This window comes from Rhea pennata, chromosome 18 (assembly GCF_028389875.1).
Source record: "Rhea pennata isolate bPtePen1 chromosome 18, bPtePen1.pri, whole genome shotgun sequence".
Classification (NCBI taxonomy): Eukaryota; Metazoa; Chordata; class Aves; order Rheiformes; family Rheidae; genus Rhea; species Rhea pennata.
The window spans coordinates 12,422,806-12,444,857 of record NC_084680.1 but is presented as its reverse complement, the minus strand read 5'-3'; the positions used below and the strand labels follow the sequence as shown (position 1 = coordinate 12,444,857).

The 22,052-nt window shown below is 35.7% G+C and overlaps 2 protein-coding genes across 6 annotated transcripts in view; one reads left to right on the top strand and one right to left on the bottom strand.

Moving 5' to 3' along the window:
* The window catches only part of CNTRL (centriolin), a 37,165-nt gene extending 23,292 nt beyond the window's left edge, over positions 1–13,873 (bottom strand). For 2 of the 4 annotated variants that reach the window (XM_062591230.1, XM_062591232.1), the window contains exons 1-13: positions 13,559–13,873; positions 11,721–11,976; positions 11,152–11,285; positions 10,498–10,628; positions 8,983–9,124; positions 7,939–8,125; positions 7,648–7,841; positions 6,900–6,956; positions 5,859–5,978; positions 4,985–5,210; positions 4,481–4,590; positions 4,192–4,386; positions 1,484–1,637 (exon numbers count right to left, since the gene is read on the bottom strand). In XM_062591230.1, the coding sequence (XP_062447214.1) occupies positions 1,484–1,637; positions 4,192–4,386; positions 4,481–4,590; positions 4,985–5,210; positions 5,859–5,978; positions 6,900–6,956; positions 7,648–7,841; positions 7,939–8,125; positions 8,983–9,124; positions 10,498–10,628; positions 11,152–11,285; positions 11,721–11,943 (1,873 nt within the window). In that variant the 5' untranslated portion in view covers positions 11,944–11,976; positions 13,559–13,873. Of the gene's footprint in view, positions 1–1,483; positions 1,638–2,654; positions 2,789–4,191; positions 4,387–4,480; positions 4,591–4,984; positions 5,211–5,858; positions 5,979–6,899; positions 6,957–7,647; positions 7,842–7,938; positions 8,126–8,982; positions 9,125–10,497; positions 10,629–11,151; positions 11,286–11,720; positions 11,977–13,558 lie in introns of those variants that run through there. The other 2 variants (XM_062591231.1, XM_062591233.1) reach the window with 2 other exon arrangements.
* Positions 13,874–15,593: 1,720 nt separating this feature from the next.
* Positions 15,594–22,052, top strand: part of C5 (complement C5) — a 29,969-nt gene continuing 23,510 nt past the window's right edge. For both annotated transcript variants that reach the window (XM_062590775.1, XM_062590776.1), the window contains exons 1-7: positions 15,594–15,658; positions 16,681–16,873; positions 17,821–17,983; positions 18,590–18,660; positions 19,271–19,362; positions 21,389–21,471; positions 21,932–22,022. In XM_062590775.1, the coding sequence (XP_062446759.1) occupies positions 15,594–15,658; positions 16,681–16,873; positions 17,821–17,983; positions 18,590–18,660; positions 19,271–19,362; positions 21,389–21,471; positions 21,932–22,022 (758 nt within the window). The remainder of the gene's footprint in view (positions 15,659–16,680; positions 16,874–17,820; positions 17,984–18,589; positions 18,661–19,270; positions 19,363–21,388; positions 21,472–21,931; positions 22,023–22,052) is intronic.

Sequence of the window (22,052 nt, the reverse complement as noted above, 5' to 3'; positions counted from 1 at the left end):
TTTTAAGCTGTACTATTAGAATATGCAATAAAAACAAGTAACTAGTGTTCAACCAAAAAAATACTTGTACCAGGTTTTAAAGGCTAGAACACAGGATTTGCTTATTACCATACTGACCTGACCACTAGAGAACTTCAATAATGCTAGATATAAAATAGGTGTAGGAAGTCTCCTAATTTATATTATTTCCATAATTTCCCCATAAAAAAGTCACCCTCCCCATCTCCAGTTCTTTGTCCCTTGTGTTTCTCTTCCTCGCAACCCACCAAAAATATGACATTTGCTACCCTTACAACTAAATTAATTTTAGTAAGTTAATTGAAGCAATTGTTTCAATTGAAAACCCTAAGCTCAGTTGGTTAGAGCATGGTGCTAATAATGCCAAGGTCGTCAGTTCGATCTCTGTATGGGCTACTTTTTTGGGGGTTGGACTAGATGATCTCCAGAGGTCCCTTCCAACCTTAACAATTCTACGATTCTATGAATGTAACTAAATCAGATTGCCTGAATTTGCATGAGAGAAAATTGTTTTAAAAGCTAAATATACACACGGTGGACCTGGGGGAGATACATATATATGTACACATACATATACATATATGTGTGTGTATGTGTGTGCATGTAGGTATGCATATATGAATTTTATATGAAAGTAACTTTATATATAATAAAGTCAATGAACTATATTTCTTAAGTCAGTTTTGAAAACTTAAGAGGACCAAATTGATGCACGTAAAAGACACCTCTATGCAGGTTAAAATGATATGGTGAATCTCTTAACAATCCACCTAAGTGCTAGCTGTATAACTATTCTTTAGCATTTCTGATAGGGACACGAACACATTTTAAGCTACCGCCTGAAGTAGAGGCAAGAAGACAACATCATAATGGCATTAGACCATTAACACTTCACTCATACAATAAAGAGCAGAATAGTCTCTCCTCTCCTGCAGTAACAAAATTGCACACCAGAAAGATATGTTAAATAACCAAAAAAACACTCAGCTCAGACTTGATCAAGGGCCTTCAAGTCCTGACTTTTTGATCTCCCACAGCAACAAAACAGTCCTTTAATCACAGCAATTTTTTCTCTTGTTGTTTTTAAACTAACATGTCACTCTCCCCTAACCATTCACAGTGAGATAAATAAATTAGAAAAATCACTGAAGATTACTGTACCTTTTTCCTTTTAGATCTAGGAATATTTTTCAATTTTTTTCCTAAGCATTTTGTGCATCATTTAAGCCAAAGTTCAGTTGGTTAGAGCGTGGTGTTGCTAATGCCAAGGTCGTGGGTTCAATGCCCGTATGCGGCTATGCTGAGGGGTGGACTAGATGATCTTCAGAGGCCCCTTCCAACCTTACCATTCTATGATTCTATGAGTAGGCAAGGGTGACCAATATACATAAGGTTGGATCTTCAATTCAGTTGTGATGTTATGCAAAATACAAGAGATACTCCAAGATGAAAAAGAGAAAATTACCATCAGTGAGCTGTTGCTCCAAGTCCTTGATTTCCTCAGTTTCCTTAGCAATTCTAGAAAGCATTTCATCCAGGCGACTCTCAAGTTGTTTGTAATGTTTGTTCATTATATCAAGCTGCTGCTCTTTGCTTGTTTTTTGAGCTTTCATGTGTACCTGTAAATTACAGTTGAAAAGGCAAAGTGGGAAAAGGTCAATATGGATTAAAAACATGTCAACTCAACATTTTAGCTCAGTTCTCCTGCTCTGCCTCACTACTGGCAGTGCAAATCAAAAGTGCAGTGTACACCTTGTTGTGCTTGCCTTTTTGTTTTGTTTTTTTTTTTCCCTCCTCATTACCACCCACAAAGAATCCCAGACAGGTAAGCAATCTGTGTGAAAACCAGAATCATTAGGAATGTCTCCCTCTTGCCAGGAAAGATGAAGGCTGACATTCATAAATTGGTTCTCACAGCTACTGCCTTTCTTCCTGACCTTTACTTCATATGATATTATTTCCTCTGTCAGTCAAGAATGAACATGATTTCCCCCAGAAGCTTTAAGGCTGTCATCCCGCATTGCCTTCACCACAGACCATGCTTCAGGACTTGTCAGGTTACCACCAAGGAAAAATACTCTAGACAACCATAAAGTCACGCTAACATCACAACTAATATTCACGTAAAGCAGAATTATTTTTGTATTTCTGAGAAACTCACTGCGCCCACAGCTCATAGACTTTGGTCAGCTATGAATTCAGCTGATTGTTTCTTACCAGTATGAAATTTCAACAATCATAAACAACTCAAATGTCAAAAACTTGGAAATGTATATAGTTTATACTGTTGCAATGAAAAATAAACAAACTTAACTACCCAAAAAAAACTTCATAAGTCAAGCTAATACTAGAAAATTTAAATTACAAGTTTTCAGAAAAGTCACTAGTAAAGTTGCTTCTATAACAGAAGTCTAAAAGTATGGAGCTTTCTGTATTTTTAGCATATTAAAATATAAAGTTATCTTTAAAATTCATATTAATACAATTCAGTTGTCACCTGTTAAAGACAAACTAACATCCAGCTCTCAAAAGTGTAATTTCAACAAGTAAAATCCAAGTATTGCACCGCTGCTGAGTCATTTTGCTGCAACTGCTGAATGTCACAAGAGTACTGTTTAAAAAAACCAAACACTTACAGCTTTGCCTTTGTCTTTTCTTCCTTGGACATTATATGCAAAACACGCCACCCCTGATTTACAATTCATTTAAATAAAGAACAGGTATCTTCAGTATAGAAAACAAAAAAGCCTAATCTTCTGTCTGCTCCCAACACTTCTGTTTCCACAACAGGAGGTTAGTTAAAACACAGCTGGAAAGCCCAGAAAGCGCAGAAGGCGGGAGGGAACCTCCCCGCAGCCTGCTGCGCCGCGGCCTCCGCTGACTGTTACCAGCTCCGGAGGCGATTGGCCCCGGCCGCCGCTTCCTGTGTTGTGATTTAAAGCGAGGAGACAGCCTGCGAGGACGGCCGGGCCCGCTCTCTAGAAAAAGCCTGCCCAGTGCTGGAAACACACACAGTCCTTCTATTGCTTAACTGCCACTACATAAAAATGTCCTTCCCCCCTTTTTTTTTGTTTAAAGTGTTTTCAGACCTCAGCTAAAAACAGGCACCAAGCATAAAAATTCTTTCTCTGGGTACTCACAAATGCCAAGCAGGCCTGAAAAGCTCCAATTTTAAAATACACCTTTTTTTTAAAAAAAAAAAAAAAAAAAAAAAAGAAAGAAGGAACATTATTAAAAAAAACATTCCATTTAATTTTAATATAAAATTACTGTAAATATGTTTGCTGAGGTTGAATGCAGTAAGTAAATTAGAAATCAAGTCTTGCTTCCATGGTGACTGTAGAAGTAAGACCAGCAAGCTAGAGCTCTTTAGGAGCATCCAGCTTTGCCCCCTAGCTATAACAAGTGACCTCTACGGAAACTTGTCAAATATATCAGTAATTGCAAGACTATATGACAGCAGTGGAAGGACATTCATTCCCACCAAAAAGACATAAGTCTTTTTAAAAGCTAGAACTTCTTATTGAGAATTGGTTCGAGTTTTAGGATGCTGGACTGTCTTTGAAAGCTGAAGCTGTTGCTGCTTGTGGCTGTCTACAGTTTGCAGCCTGGCATACTGATACAAACCGTCAGTACTTTGGCCAGGTCAGCTACATCTGCCACCCCAACTAGTGTTGTATTTGCTCAAAAGTCTGTTTGCAAGAGCTGGGCCCTACAAGAGCTCTCTGACAAAGCAGGGCTTAACTATAGACCTGTTACATTTACACAGACCTTTATAACTTTTTAAGGCCAGATCCTACAAAAGAGGCATGAAAGACACTTGCATTACACAGAAATTCTCTCCTTCCAAGGCTCCGCACGCTATGTTTTTGCAAAGCATAAAAATCTAGTTCTTGATGTACTGTGCAGCAGTTGTATTGAACTAGAGTTCCACAAATATTTTATAAAGATAAAAATTGGTTAAAAATTGTGAGAAATTGTATGGTTTTTTTTCAGCTGATAACAGCTAGAATAAATAGTCCTAACTGCTGAAGAAATTGCTAAACAGCAAAAGGATAGATAATTCATGAAATAAGCATAACCGAATGGTAATCGGTTAAAATAGCTTTTACTACATCTCTCAGCACATGAATAAATAAAGTACAGGAAAACTTAAGGTTTCATTTTACTTACATGTCTTGGATCTTTAGGATTTAGAGAAGCAAGAAAACTCTGCAAGTCTTCAAGCTCTTTCTGCTTTTTCCCTATTTCTCTTTTCTCTTTCTCTATCTGTTTTTCCAGTTCTAAAGCTTCCTTGCGTAGCTGATGCAGGATTTGTATCTTGTTACTCAAATGCTGTTCAAGATCTTCCTTCTTGGCCTCTGATATCTGGAGGTTGGGTAAAATAGATACATTGGAAGTACACAGCTGACCAAGAATATTTTTTAAAAATGACTTATAAATTATAATCTTCTTTGCGTACTTTTTTCTGAGCAAGAGCATCTTCCACTTGTTGTAGTTCCTCTGTTACTTTCAAGACTTGTTGCTCTGCATTTGTTATTGCACTTTGCAGTTCTTCTAATCTTCTTCGTGCTGCAGACATACAAATAAAAATCAGAATACATTTTAATATCCCATGTAACACTGATACACATTTTCTTTCAATACTTTAACTAGAATGCATCTTCTTAAAAGGATGACTGTTAGAGTTAATATATTCTGATGTATCCAATAAATTAAATTACCATAGATGGGAGATTTCTCTGAAATTCTCTTTTCAATATGAAAAGTCAATCCTTTTATACTGAATTATCTTAGCAACAAAGAGCAATTGTAACAATTTCGGCCCCAAAATCCATCAACTATAGTACTTAGAAGTTACAGCCTTTAACATACTGTTAGTATTCACGTATCAAATACCTGTCAAGATTTTTTTCAGTGAAAGACACTGGCACACATATTTTATTTGATAAATTTAACCTCTTACCTGAATTAATCTTTATTTCTTTATCTTTCAGTTGTTCATCTAGAGTTTGAAGCTGCAGTTTTAGCTGGGGGTTCCTGTACAAATCATCTTCATCTAGTTGTATTTTTCCAATCTTCATCTGCTGGGCTTTATTACCAATGTAACCCTCTCTTACAAACATATTTCTTTTGTATCTGGCCTTACCAATATATGGACTTTCACCAGGTACATCATCGAGTTCAACATCCTGAAATGCATGAAGCAACATTTTACTTATGTTATTTATATCTACCTATCTATATCAGAAACATGGCTGTAGTCAACTCGTAAGATGCATTTAACTCCCTTAACAAGCAAAGGAAGGGAAATCAGCTTGAAATCAAATGATTTAAAAAAAAAAAAAATTTGACTTTTTTTGGCCTTGAAAATTCTTGTGATTTTACAATGAAAATAAAAACAAACAATCTACTCATATTGACAGACACATTAGCAATTGGGGTACAATCAGTTTGTTAAATGCAAATGGGTTTTTAACTGGAAGAGTTTTCTTAATATTGTAGACTTAACACTAATCTACGTTATACACTATACTGTTGCACTTTAACTGTGAATATTTTTAAAAAATATGTATGAGTAAAGTTTATGATCACTGTTGTATGTATACTAATATTCAAGCAATAAATGTCACTCAGATTTAACAAATTATTTATTTTAACCTTCAGTAACAAAATATGTTCAAGTTTTGTGACTTGGGATTCAAATAGAGATTTCCACCTTTTATAACTCTTTGTAAAGCAGTGTCTATCAAATTTTTGGAAAATAAATTTCATAGTTTTTATAAACTGAAAAGCAAGAAAAACAAAAATTGAAAGACATGTTACTTTAAAATCATTACCTCTGATGGAAAATAACTTAATGGCTCAAATTTTGCATCAATCTTATAAAATGCCAGTTCCTGCTCCAATTCATACTGTTTCTGGCAAGCTCGTGTTAGCTCCACTGTTTTCTGCTTTAGCTAATAAACCAGTAAACAAAGTGAGTTGCATTCATTCAAATATCATCATTACCACATACGTTCCAGTACAATAGGAAGTCAGGCACAGATATCAACTTTGAAACATTAAAAGACAAAAAATTTAAAAAAGCTAAGATTCTGTATTTTGGGCCAAGAATATAACAAAGCACAACTCATTATGAGATAAATCATGACAAACAAGAGCAGACAAGAACTCCACAATTTATATAACACAAAAGATCACATGAAAGGCCTTTTAAATTTTTATCTTACACAAAATACAGTTTTTGATGCATCCAAAGTTTGAAAATTACTTTGTCAGTAACTTAGGGAATAATGTAGGTACAATTAATCCTTTACCAAAATTCACACCACATTATAAATGTAATTGCTGCTACCAACGTGCAATGGTAACCAGTTCTTAAACTCTTGCTTTGTAAGAGAAATTATCTTGACTGTAAGAAGCATCTGACGCTTATGCATTTCACTGTATTTCAACCCTATGCTAGTTGTGTATTTTTTCTGTTTGTTTTAAACAAAGTTCCATCATGTGATTTTTTTTTTAATCATCTTTTCGTGCTGAATACCTGAGGGAGAACATGCAGCAAAACTCCAACAGACAGTGGAATGCAAACTAATGGAGAGGGGGAAAAAAAAGAAAAAAAAGAGTAGAATATACTGAAATACAGGAAAGGCTTAAAGAAAGACTTAAAACAAAGGAAAATTAAAATATATAGTGCTGTGCAAAAATGAATTGTGTTTAAGAACAAAAAAAAATGCTTTGAGAAATTAGCATCCAGAAAACTCAGTGAACAAACAGTCTCAATATAACAGTTCATGTAAATGTTGTTAATCTATTAAACATGCAAAGAAATCCTACAATAAAAATAACCATGCAATCCAGGAACACAGGGGGACTACCTTCAGTGAGGAATAAAGGCTCTGTAGAAAGGGAACTGTGACAAACCAAGATATCAGCTAAAGGAAGAAAGAAGCAAGCAAAGTTTGTCATCCAAAGGACAAGAGTGGGTAAATTGCAAGACATAGGCTGCTAAATCTCACAATACTGAAAACCAGATTTTAGAAATAGGCTGCTGGTTAGTATGTATGTTCAAAGAACAAACAGCTCTAGGAATACTAGCTGTAGAGAATGCTAAGGATAAAGTTCTAGAACACAAGTCTAACAAGTAAGATACAAGGTGTATCACTGGCCTCAACTTTTCAAATACCAAGTATGCATACAGGTATTTAATTTTACCCCTTGCTGCAGCAGCACTTCAAAGTTTGAACAATTCAGGAGCTTCAGTACACTGGCAATTTAGCAGCTACAAAATACTTAACCTTTCACCAACTGATAAAATTTAAAATAAATAAATAATAAGACAAAAGACAAACATAAATTACTATAAATTACATGTTAAGAGGATGCTAGTAATTCTTGGTTCAATATACTTACTTTTTTTCCACAGAAAGAAAAATGAAGAACTACTGTTAAAGCAATAGTTCTTCTGTACAAAGTTGAAATGTCCTAAATTTTATGACTTCCAAAACACTGATCTCTCAAATTTAAAACATAAAATCTCCAGTTATTTAAACTCTCCCATTGACAGCACTGTCTCTATTAACACAATTAATCCAAATATTTCCTTAGTGTAAGTAATTATCTTACCAATTCATTTTTGGTGTCCAGATCCCTCTGTAGATTTTCATAGCTTTGTTTCTGTTGCAAAGTCTTTTCTTTTAATGATTTATTCACCTCATCTTGATGGTGAAGCTGCTCAAGTACTTGGGACTGTTTCATTTTAAGGTTTTCCACCTCCTTTACTGTGTTTTCCAACTCTTTTTCTAATTTTTCTATTTCTTCTGAAAAACAAATTAACAGAAACATCCATATAGAAATCTTATCCACCTGAACTTCAATTTGGTGTCATTCATTATAGTTCTAGTACATCATTATTACCCAAATTAAATCTCTCTAGAGCTTCCTGCCTGTCATGATTTGTCACTGGCCGTCCTTCCAAGCTTTCCAGTGCTCGCAAATGGAATATGGTGTACAAGCGAAAGTGAGGCAGACTTACAACTGAATTATCAGCAAGGAATAGAGAAGTCAGATCTTGTAGAGGCTTTAGCTTAGCTATATCATGGAGCTAAATCAAAAGACAAATGGTACAACAGTTAGACACTCTTCCAAGAGCAATTAAACATCCATTACTGAATTTCTGATTGTATAAAATATTTTACATTAGAGCCATATCAAAAGGTCTATTTTAGTATTTATGCTAAATTGGAATCTCTAAAAGCCTACCAAAATACACAGTACTATGGTTAAAACTAACTTTCTAAAATCATATTGTTTCTTTTGTTTCTTCTATGAAAAATACCAATGCAAAGAGAGCAGACTTCATCAAGTTCAACCCTGGAAATTCCAAAACGGGAAGGGCTCTGGATATATATAACCTTCTATTCCCACAGACTAGTTCGCAAGAAAAGGCAGCCTTTGTCTTTGGGGAATACTCCAACAAAGCTGGTTCATCTCTCCTCCTAGCAGCATGACTCCTTCAAGAACTGTACTATTAAGTGACTTCATTACATAAATGCCCTTTTGTAGCTGCAAAACACAAAAATTAGCCTGGACCAGAGGTAAATCTAATCAGGCCTAAATACAAAATATAAGCAAATATTAGGGTCCCCAAAACATGTAATTAACTTATGATAAGGGAGAGCACTGAAAACATGCAAAAATCTTCATGCTTTCAGTAAGTTTTTCCAAAGTTTGTAAAGTCTTATACCTGGTGAACATAACATAGATTTACTTTGAACGCCCGGCACAAAAGAGAGTTTTCCTGATAGAAAACCTCATTAGGCTCACAACAGCTGTATTTCACCACAAACTCTCTGGAAAGACATTTGGCGATTATTCAAAATAAGCTTTCCACACAAATTTATTAGTTCACTTCAGTGAAAAGATTTTGAACAATTACTGTTTCTAGCTATAATCACTTACTGATGATAATTTATTTTGTTCCAAATTAAGCATGCGCAGGGATCTCAATTTCTTTCCTACCCACAAAGGAATATGCTCAATCTCATTCCCTGCAAGGTTCAGCTTTTGTAGGTTCTGCATATGTTCTATACCTTCAATTTTACTGGAAATAAAAAGAGAAACATAACTCATTATGAAGCAAGTCAAATCTATAGTGCAACAGAGGCATTATGGGCAAACTACAGCAAAACTTGTCTCAAATACTTACCATCCAAGAGATAAGCAAAGAATAGTTGATTGCAACGGACTCACGACTCAAAAGAAAATTACTTTCAAGTATTACATTAGGACTAAAAAAAAATATAGCAAGACTTGGATGTTTACTGTGGCAAAACCTTTACATCTTCTCATTTTAATACTAAAATTATTATAGAAGTGTGATTAGTTTCATTCTAATATACAAATTTGATCCCTTTTCCCCTTATAGTTAATAAAAACTTAGGGGACACAGCAAAACCAAAATAAAGATGTCTATTTTTTTCTTATACAAAAGCAGGAATCAACTGTAAACTGATAGTGTGCAGAACTACATTTTTTAGTATTTTCATTAAAATACTAAAAATCTAATGAGGAAAACACACCAGGCTTCAGTTTCCCTCTAGGCTTATCTAAAGATATGATTATTCTAACAAAGTACTATAAAATGTGTTCTTGTGATCTTTTTATTTTTTGAGTAGAAACAAACTATTTATCTAGAGTCTGAAAACATACAGCATTAGCAAAAACAAAAGCTACTCTGCCCTTTTCAGTTCCTGTTAAATAAGGAAGTTACGTGAATGCAATGTGTAAAAATACTAGTGTCTTGCATACTTCCTATTATTAATTTGTTTACTGAAGTTGTGGCTTCTCTACTGCAAAGTCAGTCTCATGTAAAAAGATCATACATCAAAACCAGAAAAATTAAAGGAAACAGAATTTTGTTATTGCTTGAACCATTGTTCTTCATTATTTTCACACTACTTAGATAAGGTACTTGACTCTCAAAACAATAGAAGTGAAAAAACAATTCAGCAAGTTTACTGCCTGCCTGATCAGGCCGATTCATACATTTTTTTTTCCAGTATTATCTTCCAAAGGAAAAATTCTTGTGTTACTTGTAACAATATGCAATAACAATTTAACTTAATAGTTAATGAATTAAGATTGTACAATAACCTCACTAAATGCATTATCTGGAACTTGCATTTCTGGCTTGGCTTCCTAGGAACACAAGTTTATTATAATTAGGCACTGCTGCCATGACACACTGACATTTCCAGACTGATTTGTTCCTTTGGATTCCCTTTTGAGGATACTTAATAAGAGCTCGTGTTCTTTAATTAGACTTCAACAAAGCCTATTAGTCATGACATACAAGTGATGGCAAATTCAGCTCCATTATTGTTCACACTTGTGAGAGATCTCACTTAGTAAGAGAATGTCAGCTTCAGCTTTACAGTATCTGGGCTTATCAAAAGTTTTCATGTTTCTGCTTACCTGATTTTATTGTAAGACAAATTGAGTTCACGCAACTTCAACAGTTTATCCAGCTTCTCCATCTTCTCTATTTGGTTGTTACTGATATTTAGTGTCTCTAGTTTAGAGCACTTTTCCAAATTTTCTATGTACTAAGAACAGAAAAGCTATCACTTAGAAATCTGCCTTTTTCATTAAAAAAACAATGAAATTGCAATGCTATTTTTAACAACCACACATGAATTAAAAAAGAAAAAAAAACACAGAATATTCTAATTTTTATTTAATAATCACGAAGTTTCACTGCTGATTCTAAAACTTTGCTTTTGGTAGAGTCTTTCACAGTGTTGGCAAACAAAAACTAGATTCTAGATTTGCAGCGCACCAGCCTCATCTACAAAAAAAGAGAACTTGCCATAAAAAAAAGCATTATCCAAAAGCTGAAAAATTAAACAAACAGATGGCATTCTAAAATTTTATGAGAATAAACATTTAATTTCTGTGCAAGTCCCCAGTCATGTTACATAATTTTTGATTTTGCAAAAGCTGCTTGTAGAACTGAGCTAAGATAATTACAATATAGATGTTTATATCCACTTAAAAACAAACTTTACTTAAAAAAAATGAAATACATTTTAAACTTTGGTTAATTACCAGTTATTTTCAATAACTTACCTTAAATTTCTTGTCTCCATCCTTTGCAAAAGAAAGATTCAATGAGCTTATACATGCCAAATTTTCCTGTTTTGACAGACCTTTTATAAGGGATTCTGTAATGTACCTAATTCCTGGATTAACACCATTTTCACCTGAAATTAAACAGAGAAACTACCCTCAGTAGTGAACAAATCAATGATCTTTATTTTTTTGCATTGCACTGAATACAGGGAAAACTTTGAAAATTATTCCCCAACAAAGACTCTGAGAAGCAGCAGCACATCAGAAGTATTTCCAGGAACTGACATGGCAAAGTAAGCGGGTATTACTCCAGTTTGAAAAAGACACAGTATGCATTCTCCTGAGCCAAGCTTCTCTCCTGGTGCAGAGCACAAGAAGTAAATGTCTCCTTATTCTACACAGCTTTCTTTACTATCATTTCCACATTTTGAGTGCTAAGAGATAAAAGGATATTCCTTAAGTTTCTTTCCACCAGGTCATACATCCTTAAATTATGGAGATCACAGAAGATTCGCTTTTTATGCTTTTAGTATGTACTTTAATAGCAGCAGTTATTTACACAATACCTTCACGAGACTGATTTTCAAAAGCAGTTTCTATATTTCTTGCTGAAATGTCAAGTTGTTGATGTCTCCGGTCCCTGCTTTTGCGAGTAGATGGAGATGCCTGTCGACTAAGAGATGATGGCGATCTGGTACTTGAACTGACGGTAGACATTGGACTAGGTGACCGAGAAGCCGACACCTGCATTTCCATACTTAATGCTTTTTGTACTGAGCCCTTTTTCATTGCAGAAGATGCAGGCTATCATATGACCAATATCTGTAAGAACAGAAATAAACATTTGAGATTTTTAAAGTCTACACATAAGCCTAACTCCTAACAATTTACATGCCAACAGAGGTGCTACAGAATTATGTTGTTTAAGGATTTCAGATGCTTTTTATCTCAATATCTTAATGTTTAACTACACAGTTTATCACTTCAGATGAAGTTTAGGGCACCACAGAGGTAATATTTTAGAATTTATTTTTTGACATAAGAATGTACCTCCAGTAATTATCTGTTGCCAGAAAAACACACTTAAAACAATTCTCTAGTAGGTGAGAGCTTCCAGTTTTCTTAGACTAAAACACATTAAGGAGGGATGAACACTAGAAATTGGCCAAACTATTTTACAGCACATCTTGGTAACTGTCCTGCCATTTATGCCTTAGATAAGCCATTTTCCTGTTCATAAGGACTGCGATACAAACTCTGCTTCTACTAAAGCTAGAAATCACCAACTTTGCAGCTGAGAGAAAATACAAGCAAATATATATATATAAAAAAAATAATAAATATATATATATAAATAATAGATAAATATATAAATAAATATATATATATATATAAAAAAGCAAAAGAAGAAAAGTCAACCCAGCACTGCTATTTCTTCAATATCTCCCTTTTTGCAAACAAGTTGTTCCGCAACTGGCTGGGAAATTCCAGAGTTCCAGAGAATTTTAATACAAACTTCTCCCAAAGAATAATGTATTTCCCTAGAGGATAAGCACAGAAAGACTCGTGTTCTCACTCTGTACACAAAAACCCTTGTATTAACCATCTACCAAGGATTTTTTTTTATAACTAAAACCTAGACCAGCAGGCAGTAGCATATTTTGAATCATTCTTCATGATAAAAAACATGTGCTTCTAATGGAATATTTTTCTTGACAAACAGTGCAATACTTCTTGTGGCACAACGCTGAGACTTTCTTCATTAAAATGGAATTATGACCATCTTAAAAAAAAAAAAAAAAAAAAAAAAAGGAGAGAGGAGAGAGGGACTCTGCTCTATCTCAGTATTTAGAGACACAACTCCTGTCATTCAGAGGCCAGAAGTGAGATGTGCAGTAGGAGGCAAGGGGGAAGGTGATGATGAGCTAATTTAAAACCACTTTGGGTCGTTTCTTAATGAGCTAAGGAAGGCAGCTGGGCATTTTAACACTATTTCCTCAGAAGCAAGTGTGCTTTTAATATGCAAAAGCCCATTAAAATTCTCACCTTGGGGGTGGGGGAGGTTGAGGGAGTTTGGCCGCGGCGCTGCGCCCAGGGCGTACCCCCAGCCGGGCAGGCAGCAGCCGGGGCCGCGGTGCTGCCAGCCCCGCCCGTTAACGGCCGCGCGCCGGCGGGCGCCACAGCGGGGCTGCCGGCCCCGCCCGCCTTCCCGTCGCACCTGACGGGATGGCGACCCCGCGGCGCGGCCTCCTGAGCGCCGCGCGGGGCTCTGCTTCCCGGGGCCCGGGCTGAATGGCGGGGCGCGGGGCAGCGCAGCGCCCGCGCCCAAGAGCGGCCGTACGCGCCGAGGGGAGATCTCGGGACCCGCTCACCGTGGTTCCCCTCAGGCCTCCGCTTTGATTACCTGCGTTGACATGGTAACGCCGTTCACGGCTTGCGCCCCGCTGCCGCCGCCAGGACGGACCGGGTTCCCGGAGACCTCTCGTGAAAGCCCCGGCTCGCGGCGCCCCGCTCCCTCGCGTTCCCGTCCTCCCTCCGCCGGGCGACCACCAGCTTCTCCTCCTCCCCACGCGAGGCCTGAGGTGCTGCGGCTCCTTTAAGAGCCGGGCGCGAGGAGCCGAGCCGTGGCCATTTTGTTGGTTCGCTGGCAGGCGGTGCGTGAGCAGGCTTGAGGGGGAGCGTGCGGGGGGGGGGGGGAGCAGGGCCCCTCGGGTGGCCACGCCCCCTCTCCACGGCCGCTCTCCGGCTGCTGGTGGCGCCTTGTGCGCGCGCGGTTGCTGCTCGCCAGCGCGGGCTGCTCGAGCGCTGTGGGCCGCGGTTGTGCCCGCGGTCGCTCCGCAGCGGGAGAGTAGCCGGGGCCGGGGCCGGGGCCGGGGCCGTGTGGGGCAGGAGCCACTCTGGCCTGTGCAGCGCCTGGGGATGTGGCGCCGCCGCCCCTGCGCGGGCCCGAGGCGCCGTGTAGAGTTAATGGCGTCATTTCACCCTGCAAGCTCTGTTAGCTTATACTGCCGGCGAGGGGGCATGAAAATTAGGCTGTTTTTTTTTTTTTTTTTTTTTTGGCCTTACCTCTTTGCACGTATTGAGGTTTGGAGGAGATGTAAAAAGCATATTTTTTTAGCTGTGGAAGAGTGGTGTATTTGTCTCTCACATTTTAACCTGTAAAATTGTCCTTAGACTGGCCTTACTTGTAAATAACACTGGGAATATGTAGTGTATTTGATCATGACAAGTTCAATGTAGTGGGCATAAATAAATTACCACTATTTTCATATAGATAAATAAAACTTTTGTAACAGTTTTCTTGGTCTTGTTTTTTTGTAAGTGCTAGTTTCAAATTACGCCGTTAGGTGTGAGATACAGGGTAGAAGAATCCAAAACTGGAAAATTTAGGGGAGGGCTAGAATTTCTAACTGTAATTAGGTTAACAACCCAAGTTTTTGAACATTGTTAAGCCTTTAAAATGTTTTCCTGTGTTCTTTATAGTTTACTTAATTACCCATGTAAATTTGTTGTATGAATTCTCAGTTTGGTATAGGTGTTTGGGCCATTATTTTTAATAGCATTCAGCAACTTACGTTTTACAAGATTTTGTTCTATATATTGCTGTTTCCATGTAATTTATTACCTACGTTTCTTGGGTAGCCTATGTTGGCCTTTTCATAATTTAATTTTATATTGATCAGAAATGTTTTTGTAAGTGTCTTTTCCCGTAAAAGTTGACTACCGTATTTGTTTAAACTTGAAGTCTTGCACAACTTTAGTTTAACTATTTATAAATCTGTTTGTTGAGATATTTTGCTTAGATACCAGGCATGCAAAGGTTCTGCTGCCAGTGTTTCTTTTGCAAATGCTATTTAAAATAGTATATGTTATAAATGTATATAATTTTCATATTACAATTTTATTTGTAGTTTTAAGTACTCAGAAAGCTGCCATGATCAGGAATGTAAATGACCAAAAGATATTTGCAGGTAAAGAATTATTTCAAACCAAAAAAAGGAAATTTCCAATCTAAAAAACATGTTGTATTTGATATAATACTTTTTTTTTTCCTTTGGAAACATTTAAAATCAAAAGCTTTGGTAAAATATTTTCTGAGGGAAAAATTAAATCAGTATTTTTTTAGCTATCTCTGAAAGGGATTTTATATGCATATATATAAAACAGAAGGTTTGGAATGATACTAGGATTGCTTTGTACATATTAAAATACTTAAATCCTAAATTCAAAATTGATTCATAAATTTACATATTCTAGCTTCTTTGAAAGTTTATGAGTTGGGAGGTGAAGTCACATTGTAGTAATACAAGATCTGCAATTAATTATTAACTATTAGTGAAATGTATTGGTGATACTTCTGTTCATCTGTTCCTGCAGTAAAAGCCAAATACAATTCAATCCATAGTCGCTAGCATTTATGATTTGGTATTTGTGATGCTATGGCTATTTTAATATTTCTTTTTGTTTTGCTATTTTCTGGAACAAGTTTCAGTCAAGAGAAAACGTAAGTAAAACAAATATATACTGAAAGTTTACTTGATTGTCAGCCACTATTTTGGGTAAATAGATATGGAATTTAAATAAAGCCAATACAAAAGGCATTATGCAAATCTGATCTATTTTCAGATGCAAAATTCTCGGTGGTGTGTGTGGGACTTCTGCTTAAAAAGGGACAGATACTTCTATAATTAATGTATTTGCTGCCAAAGAGAGATAGCTTCATCTGCTTATATGCCATGGATTCTGCATGTATCAATAAGATAGACTGTAGAAAAGTTAAGATTTAAAGCTGATACTTGTTATTTTTTCTGTTGTCGCATAATTTGCTATGGGTTTTATTAAAACTCTTATTTAAATATAGTTTTTCAAATTCTACTTAGTGGCACTTCTTTGGATTCTTATGTCTATCAATCTGAAGTACTTTTGGAATTTTAGAAAAAGAAGATGCACATATACTGAATATTTTATTCAGCGTAACGTACGTATTTTTAGTCAGGTTTATTAAGCATTCAGGTACTAAAACCTGATCTGTGGCTTTGATGGAATAATGTGTGCTTCGGTTTATAAAGTACTAAAGAAATGAGAGTAATCCTGTGAAAATCTATTCATGATTGCCTTTATTGTGAGTAGTTCCATTGATTTCAGTAAGAACTTTGGTGGGAAAATTACACAAGTTTACTACTATTTGGAGGATTAGCATTTCAGAGTTTAATTTGGCAAAAGGAATAATTATTTCCATGTGGATAGCCTGTCATATTATGTATGCCTGTATATGTTTGCAGAATCAAATTCATAAACATTAGCCTACCTAAGCTATTATTTTGTAATGTTATGTTACAGTTTTCATAAACACTATTCTAATTAGGACTATATTGTTTTTAATTAGTGTGCTAGTATAACTAGACCAGATCTTTATCTTATTCACTCCAATGGTGTGTACATAAGACAATTACAAATGGAAGTAATAAATACAAAAGAAAAAGTACAGGTCCATTACTCATTTACTATTTTATATTTCGTGTACAGATATGTCCTTACAGCACCAAGGATCTTCCGAATTGGGGCGTCTGAAAAAGTTGTAGTTCAAACTTACGGTTATGAGAAGGAATTTTCTGTCAATATTGCCATAAAAAGTTTTCCAGATAAGCTTGTTACTTATTCTTCTGGCTACGTTTCTTTGACTCCAGCCAACAAGTTCCAAGATGCTGTAACTTTAACAGTAAGGAATTCAGACTTTTCTCATTGTGTTTTTATTGTTGCCATTTGGTCATAAGCATCAAAAAAAAAAAAAAAAACCCATGGTGATGAGTCTCCAGTTACTTAAACTGGGAAGAGGAGCCTAGGGCCCTGATTCTCCAGTCTGCCACACGTAGTTTGTCTGAAATTGAAATCATATTGGATAAAATCAGTGTAATGGAGCAGAAACAAAGCTAAACATATAATTAAACTATTTTTTGAAACATTATCGTATTAAACTTAACTTTAAAAATAAGAAGAGAGAGAATGGAAAAGTGTTGAATTTGGACAAAGGATGTCAGCTGTGGGTTCAGAGTAAGATAATACGGTAACTAAACTGCAGTTCGAGACTTGGTCCTGTTTGTCAGTGGCAAGCTGCAAAGGGGCAGGATTTCACCATACACCCTTATTTAACCAATTAGCTTGAAGCAAAGAGCACAGGAAGCTAAACGTTTTTTTGCTGAAAGCCGAGGACTGAGGAGATTTTACTTGGGATGTTGCCTCCCCATTAGCACTTCTTGCCCAGCCCTTGAAGCCAAGATAGCAGCTTCACTTGACTACCAACCACAACAGTAACTTCAGTGTAACCAGGATACACTATGCGTGTGAATGGAAGTCTGACAAACTGTAGTCCAGTAACTACATCCTGGGCTTTACACTTTGCTGTCTTAGTTATGGAAGTAAACAAAATGCAATGTTTCAAAATACCTCTTTTTATGTTAATGCTCCTGGTGGCCCTCTGTGTAGTAAGCAAGAATAAGCTGTTGTTGTGGATGATGATGTAATAATTGATAATGATAATGATGATGATAATTAGGATCAGGATAGTAATTCCTATTCAGATAATATCTCAGCAAGAATTACTATAGGAAAAGTAATTGACAAACATCTTAATATTCCTTAAAATTCTGTATATTTCATCTCCCCCAGCTTCAACCAGCAGATTTACCAAGAACAGCAAATTCAGTCCAATATGTGTATTTGGAAGCTCTTTCTCCATATTTTACAAGGTCAAAAAAAATTCCAATTTCCTATGAGAATGGATTTCTCTTTATTCAGACAGACAAACCTATTTATACTCCTGATCAATCAGGTAAAAAAAAATGCTTATTTCTATTGGCTGTTGATTAATTTTAATTAATTGAAAATCTGTTGGCATTGCTGAGGGACTAGGATCAAAATGTACTTTAAGCTTTGGTTGTGTTGTATTGTTACTGGTTTCTATTTCATTTTTTAAACAGTGGGATTATATTTTGAATGATTTTGTCATTTTATAGAAATTAATTACTTCTCCAGTATCCTCTCATCTCAGTCCCTGCTTTCTACAGCATAAATTACTAATCTGAGGCATGAAGAGTGAAAAATTCTGATGGGAATACGCAAAAAACATTATTGAAGAAATAACAGTGATTGAGTCATTGGTTTCATGTATATCGAGCTCTCATCCAATAAGAGTGAATTGTGATGGTAAAATTTTATTTTGCACTGTGACAATTCAATCTCAAGGAGTGTTGGTGCAGGATTTTTTGTTGTTGTTGCCAGCATCAATAGATGTTTATTATTTGGACGCTATGCTGACAAAAGGTCGAGAGCATTCTATAGATACTGAGGACTTGAGAAAATAGTATAAATAAAAGTGTTGGAGTTTTTTTGTCTTGTAAAAGTATGACTTGGAAATTTATTTTAATGATTCTTACAGTGAAAGTCAGAGTTTACTCTTTGAATGAAGAACTGCAGCCAGCTCGACGAGAAACTGTTCTAACTTTTGTGGTATGTTATAATTGAATTCAATATTGACGTTCTATAGATCTCAAACAATATATGCCGTTTGTTAGTAAATCAGTACTGCAGTGGATATTTAATAAAACTATTAGATAACTGCTTTTGCTGCTAGCTGGATGTCTTTTTAAAAGATCTAAAATGGCTCTGCATGGTTGGGTAGAGCTTTCCAAGTTCTAGCTTACAAGTTGCTACAGAATGGGAAAAACTATGAATTACGCTTTATATTTAGGGAAAGGGTTTGTGAGGGAGTTTTTATCATATGTGGTTTACGTGTTTTTATTTCATTTGAGATATGAAAACAAAGTAAAGTTCCTTTACTGTATTTTTTTAGTCTCAGTGGTAGAATTGTTATTTCAGTTACTTTTAGCAATGTTAAGCAGTATGTAGTAATTGCTTTTAATTATTGGGACCTCAGTAAAATTTTTTATCAGAATTTCAGAGTCTGAATTGTTTCTAAAAGTCTTTGATTTGGTGCTGTGAAATGGGCAAAACTCTTGGAAAAAATTTTTTTGTGGTCAGGCTATGACAAATAACTAAATGAAGATTTTTCCTTTTGAGTGGTCTGTAACTTCTGAGTCTTTTCTGTTATGATTTAAAGGATCCTGATGGAGTAAAAGTGGATATTACAGAAGAAGATGATTTTACTGGAATAGTTTCTTTTCCTGACTTCAAGATTCCTTCTAATCCTAAGTACATTTTAAGTGCTTTTTGTGAATAATTAAGATAACACTGCCTTTTTTTAAAGGCTGCCAAAGTGTCTTTTGCTGATAAACAGAATATGCATAACTTATTTGAAACGTCAAGATTTCTAGTATTTGGCATAATGTGTAGCCGCAGTACAAATAAGGAACTTATGATCAGGTGTTCTCCTTTCAGTTGACTTCCAAACCAGTATTTGTCTCCTAGAGCCAAATAGGAAGTTTACTGTCTGTATTTTCAAATCTATGGAATGTTCTTGTGGTAATGAGAGAAAGTGAGGAGCAGTAGTAAGTGATAAAACTGAAATTAGAGAAGAGTTAATGATGGGTTTATTGCACTCAGCTGAAGAGGAAAATAAAATTACTTTCTGCTGTAGAGATGGAAGCAGCATAAAAAATATATTGATTTCAAGGAATTAAAACTTCTGTATTCATATAACTCACCAGCATTTTTCCAGGAGCAGCATACAAAATAAATGTGTCTTCAGTTCTCCTTTTAGCCTTGAGAGGGTGCTGAAGATACACAGGTGTGGCAGAAGGATGCTAGCAGGCACTTAAAAATGCTTTTTGACCAAAATACTTTCCATTAGGAAGTTGAACAATAGTTTGATCTGTGTAAGAATTAATTTTGTATCCCAATTGAACCTGAGTGTCTTTTAACAGTAAACTTCCATAATGTTAATTGTAGTGCCATAAAGTCAAAAGATTGTAGGAACTGATTTTCTATAAATTATTTATGTGGTTTAGTTATGTCTCAGAGCTCCAGTCTGAGAGAATGACCCTGATGGAAGACCACCTGAGCCCTTAAGAGCATTATCTTGACTAATACATGTTACAAATATATTTTCATTGTAGATACACGTACCTGCTCTCTCAGTCGAGATCTGATTGCTTGTAGGTTAACATAGTCTTCACTCCGGATGACCTTTCTGGTAGATGCAGTCACTGTAAACCAATTCGTTCAGGCCATAGTACAAAGTTTTGTTCGTAGAGCTTTGTTGGCTTGTTTTACATCATTTGAGATGGTAGAGCAATAGGGGACTCACTTACTTTCTTTGTAAGTGCAAGATACTGCATGTTAGAGGTAGAACTTTATTTGTCTATGCAAGAAGTTAACAAGCACACTTAAAATATGCTCTTTTTTTCATAGTAGAGATGTGTCAAGTTACTGTATGTTCTTTGATCCAACTTGAACTCTAAATATTTCTTTATCACAAACTCATCTGCCTTTTTTGGTGGAGTTTCTAAATTATTTATAAATGTGCTAACTGCATCAAGTTAACTAGCCATTATTTAATCAAATAATTGGCAGTTGCTCATATCCTGGGGCCAGGAAAAAAGAATGTACTTTTCATTTACATTGAACAAATGTCACTATGTTAAAAAAGTAGCAAAGATGAAATGAATATAGTACATAAATTAAAGAGAGCTGGATCAATTTTCTTTGAGTGGTAAGATAGTGATATATGTGTTTAGAGAAGCCCTACACATGTAAGTTGTAGGGGTTTAAGACAAACGATTTGAAATGAAACAAATGCCTTTTGAGTGCTTCTAGCTGCAGAGAAAAATCAAACAAATTTGTTAAATAGTGTAGGTTATGCATAATAACCCTGCTGACTGCATTGAAACAGACTTGGAACTCCAGGTGAGCATTTGTCTCATCTCAGGAGTGACAGCAGGCAAGTGAAAGATCATAACAAATAACTTTTTAACGATCTCACTTACATTTGCAGTCTTCAGAAAGAGTCTATGCTTGCAACCATTAAACAAAACATTCTAATGATAGGTACAATAAAAATAATGGCATAATCTTTTCAACTTTGTATCAACACTTTAAAATAATTCTCAGACCATTTAATTTAAAATAACAAACTGGCAGAATCTTCTAAAAGTAGATGTGCACATGTATGAAAACTTGGTACAAACTTTCTGTCTCTAAATAATTATTAACATGAAATATTGTTAGGTAGTTTAATTTTCATCTGCAAAAGTAATATTGTGTTTTTTGACTCTTGTAGGTATGGGATTTGGAAGATTGAAGCCAAGTATAGGAAGAATTTCATAACCTCAGCTGTTGCAAAATTTGAAGTTAAGGAATATGGTAATGTGTACACACAATATAGGATAGTTATACTATGGAAATGTTGTAATTAATATACTCAAACACCTGAGCTGGTACATGGCCTTTTGATATAACCATGGGATGCAGTGTAGTACCATGTGACAATGTCAATTCAAGCTAATCAGTCATATTGATATTAGACTGTATTAATAAAACTTACCTCTTAAAAGAGTTATTCTCCTGTAGGCTGGCCGTCTTGACATGGCTGCACTGTTGCAAAAAAAGGGTTAGCTGCAGATAGCTTAGGGCTTTTATGACTTGTGCTTCACTGTGGACAAACTGACAGTTTTATTTTGGGGCTGTGATACTGGAGTTACGTCATTTGAAACGGACATGATTTTTTTTTTTTGAAGCATATACAGTGGCATCTTTCTGAGTAGCTGCAGCTTAATATTTAAGAATATATCTAAGTTGCTTTATTTTCTACTCATTTTTTTAGCAATGCCAAGCTTTTCCATCATCATAGAGCCAGAAAATAACTTTATTAGCTCTGAGAAATTTGAGAACTTCAGGATTACTGTGAGAGCTAGGTAAGGAAATTTGGATTTGATTTCTAACTA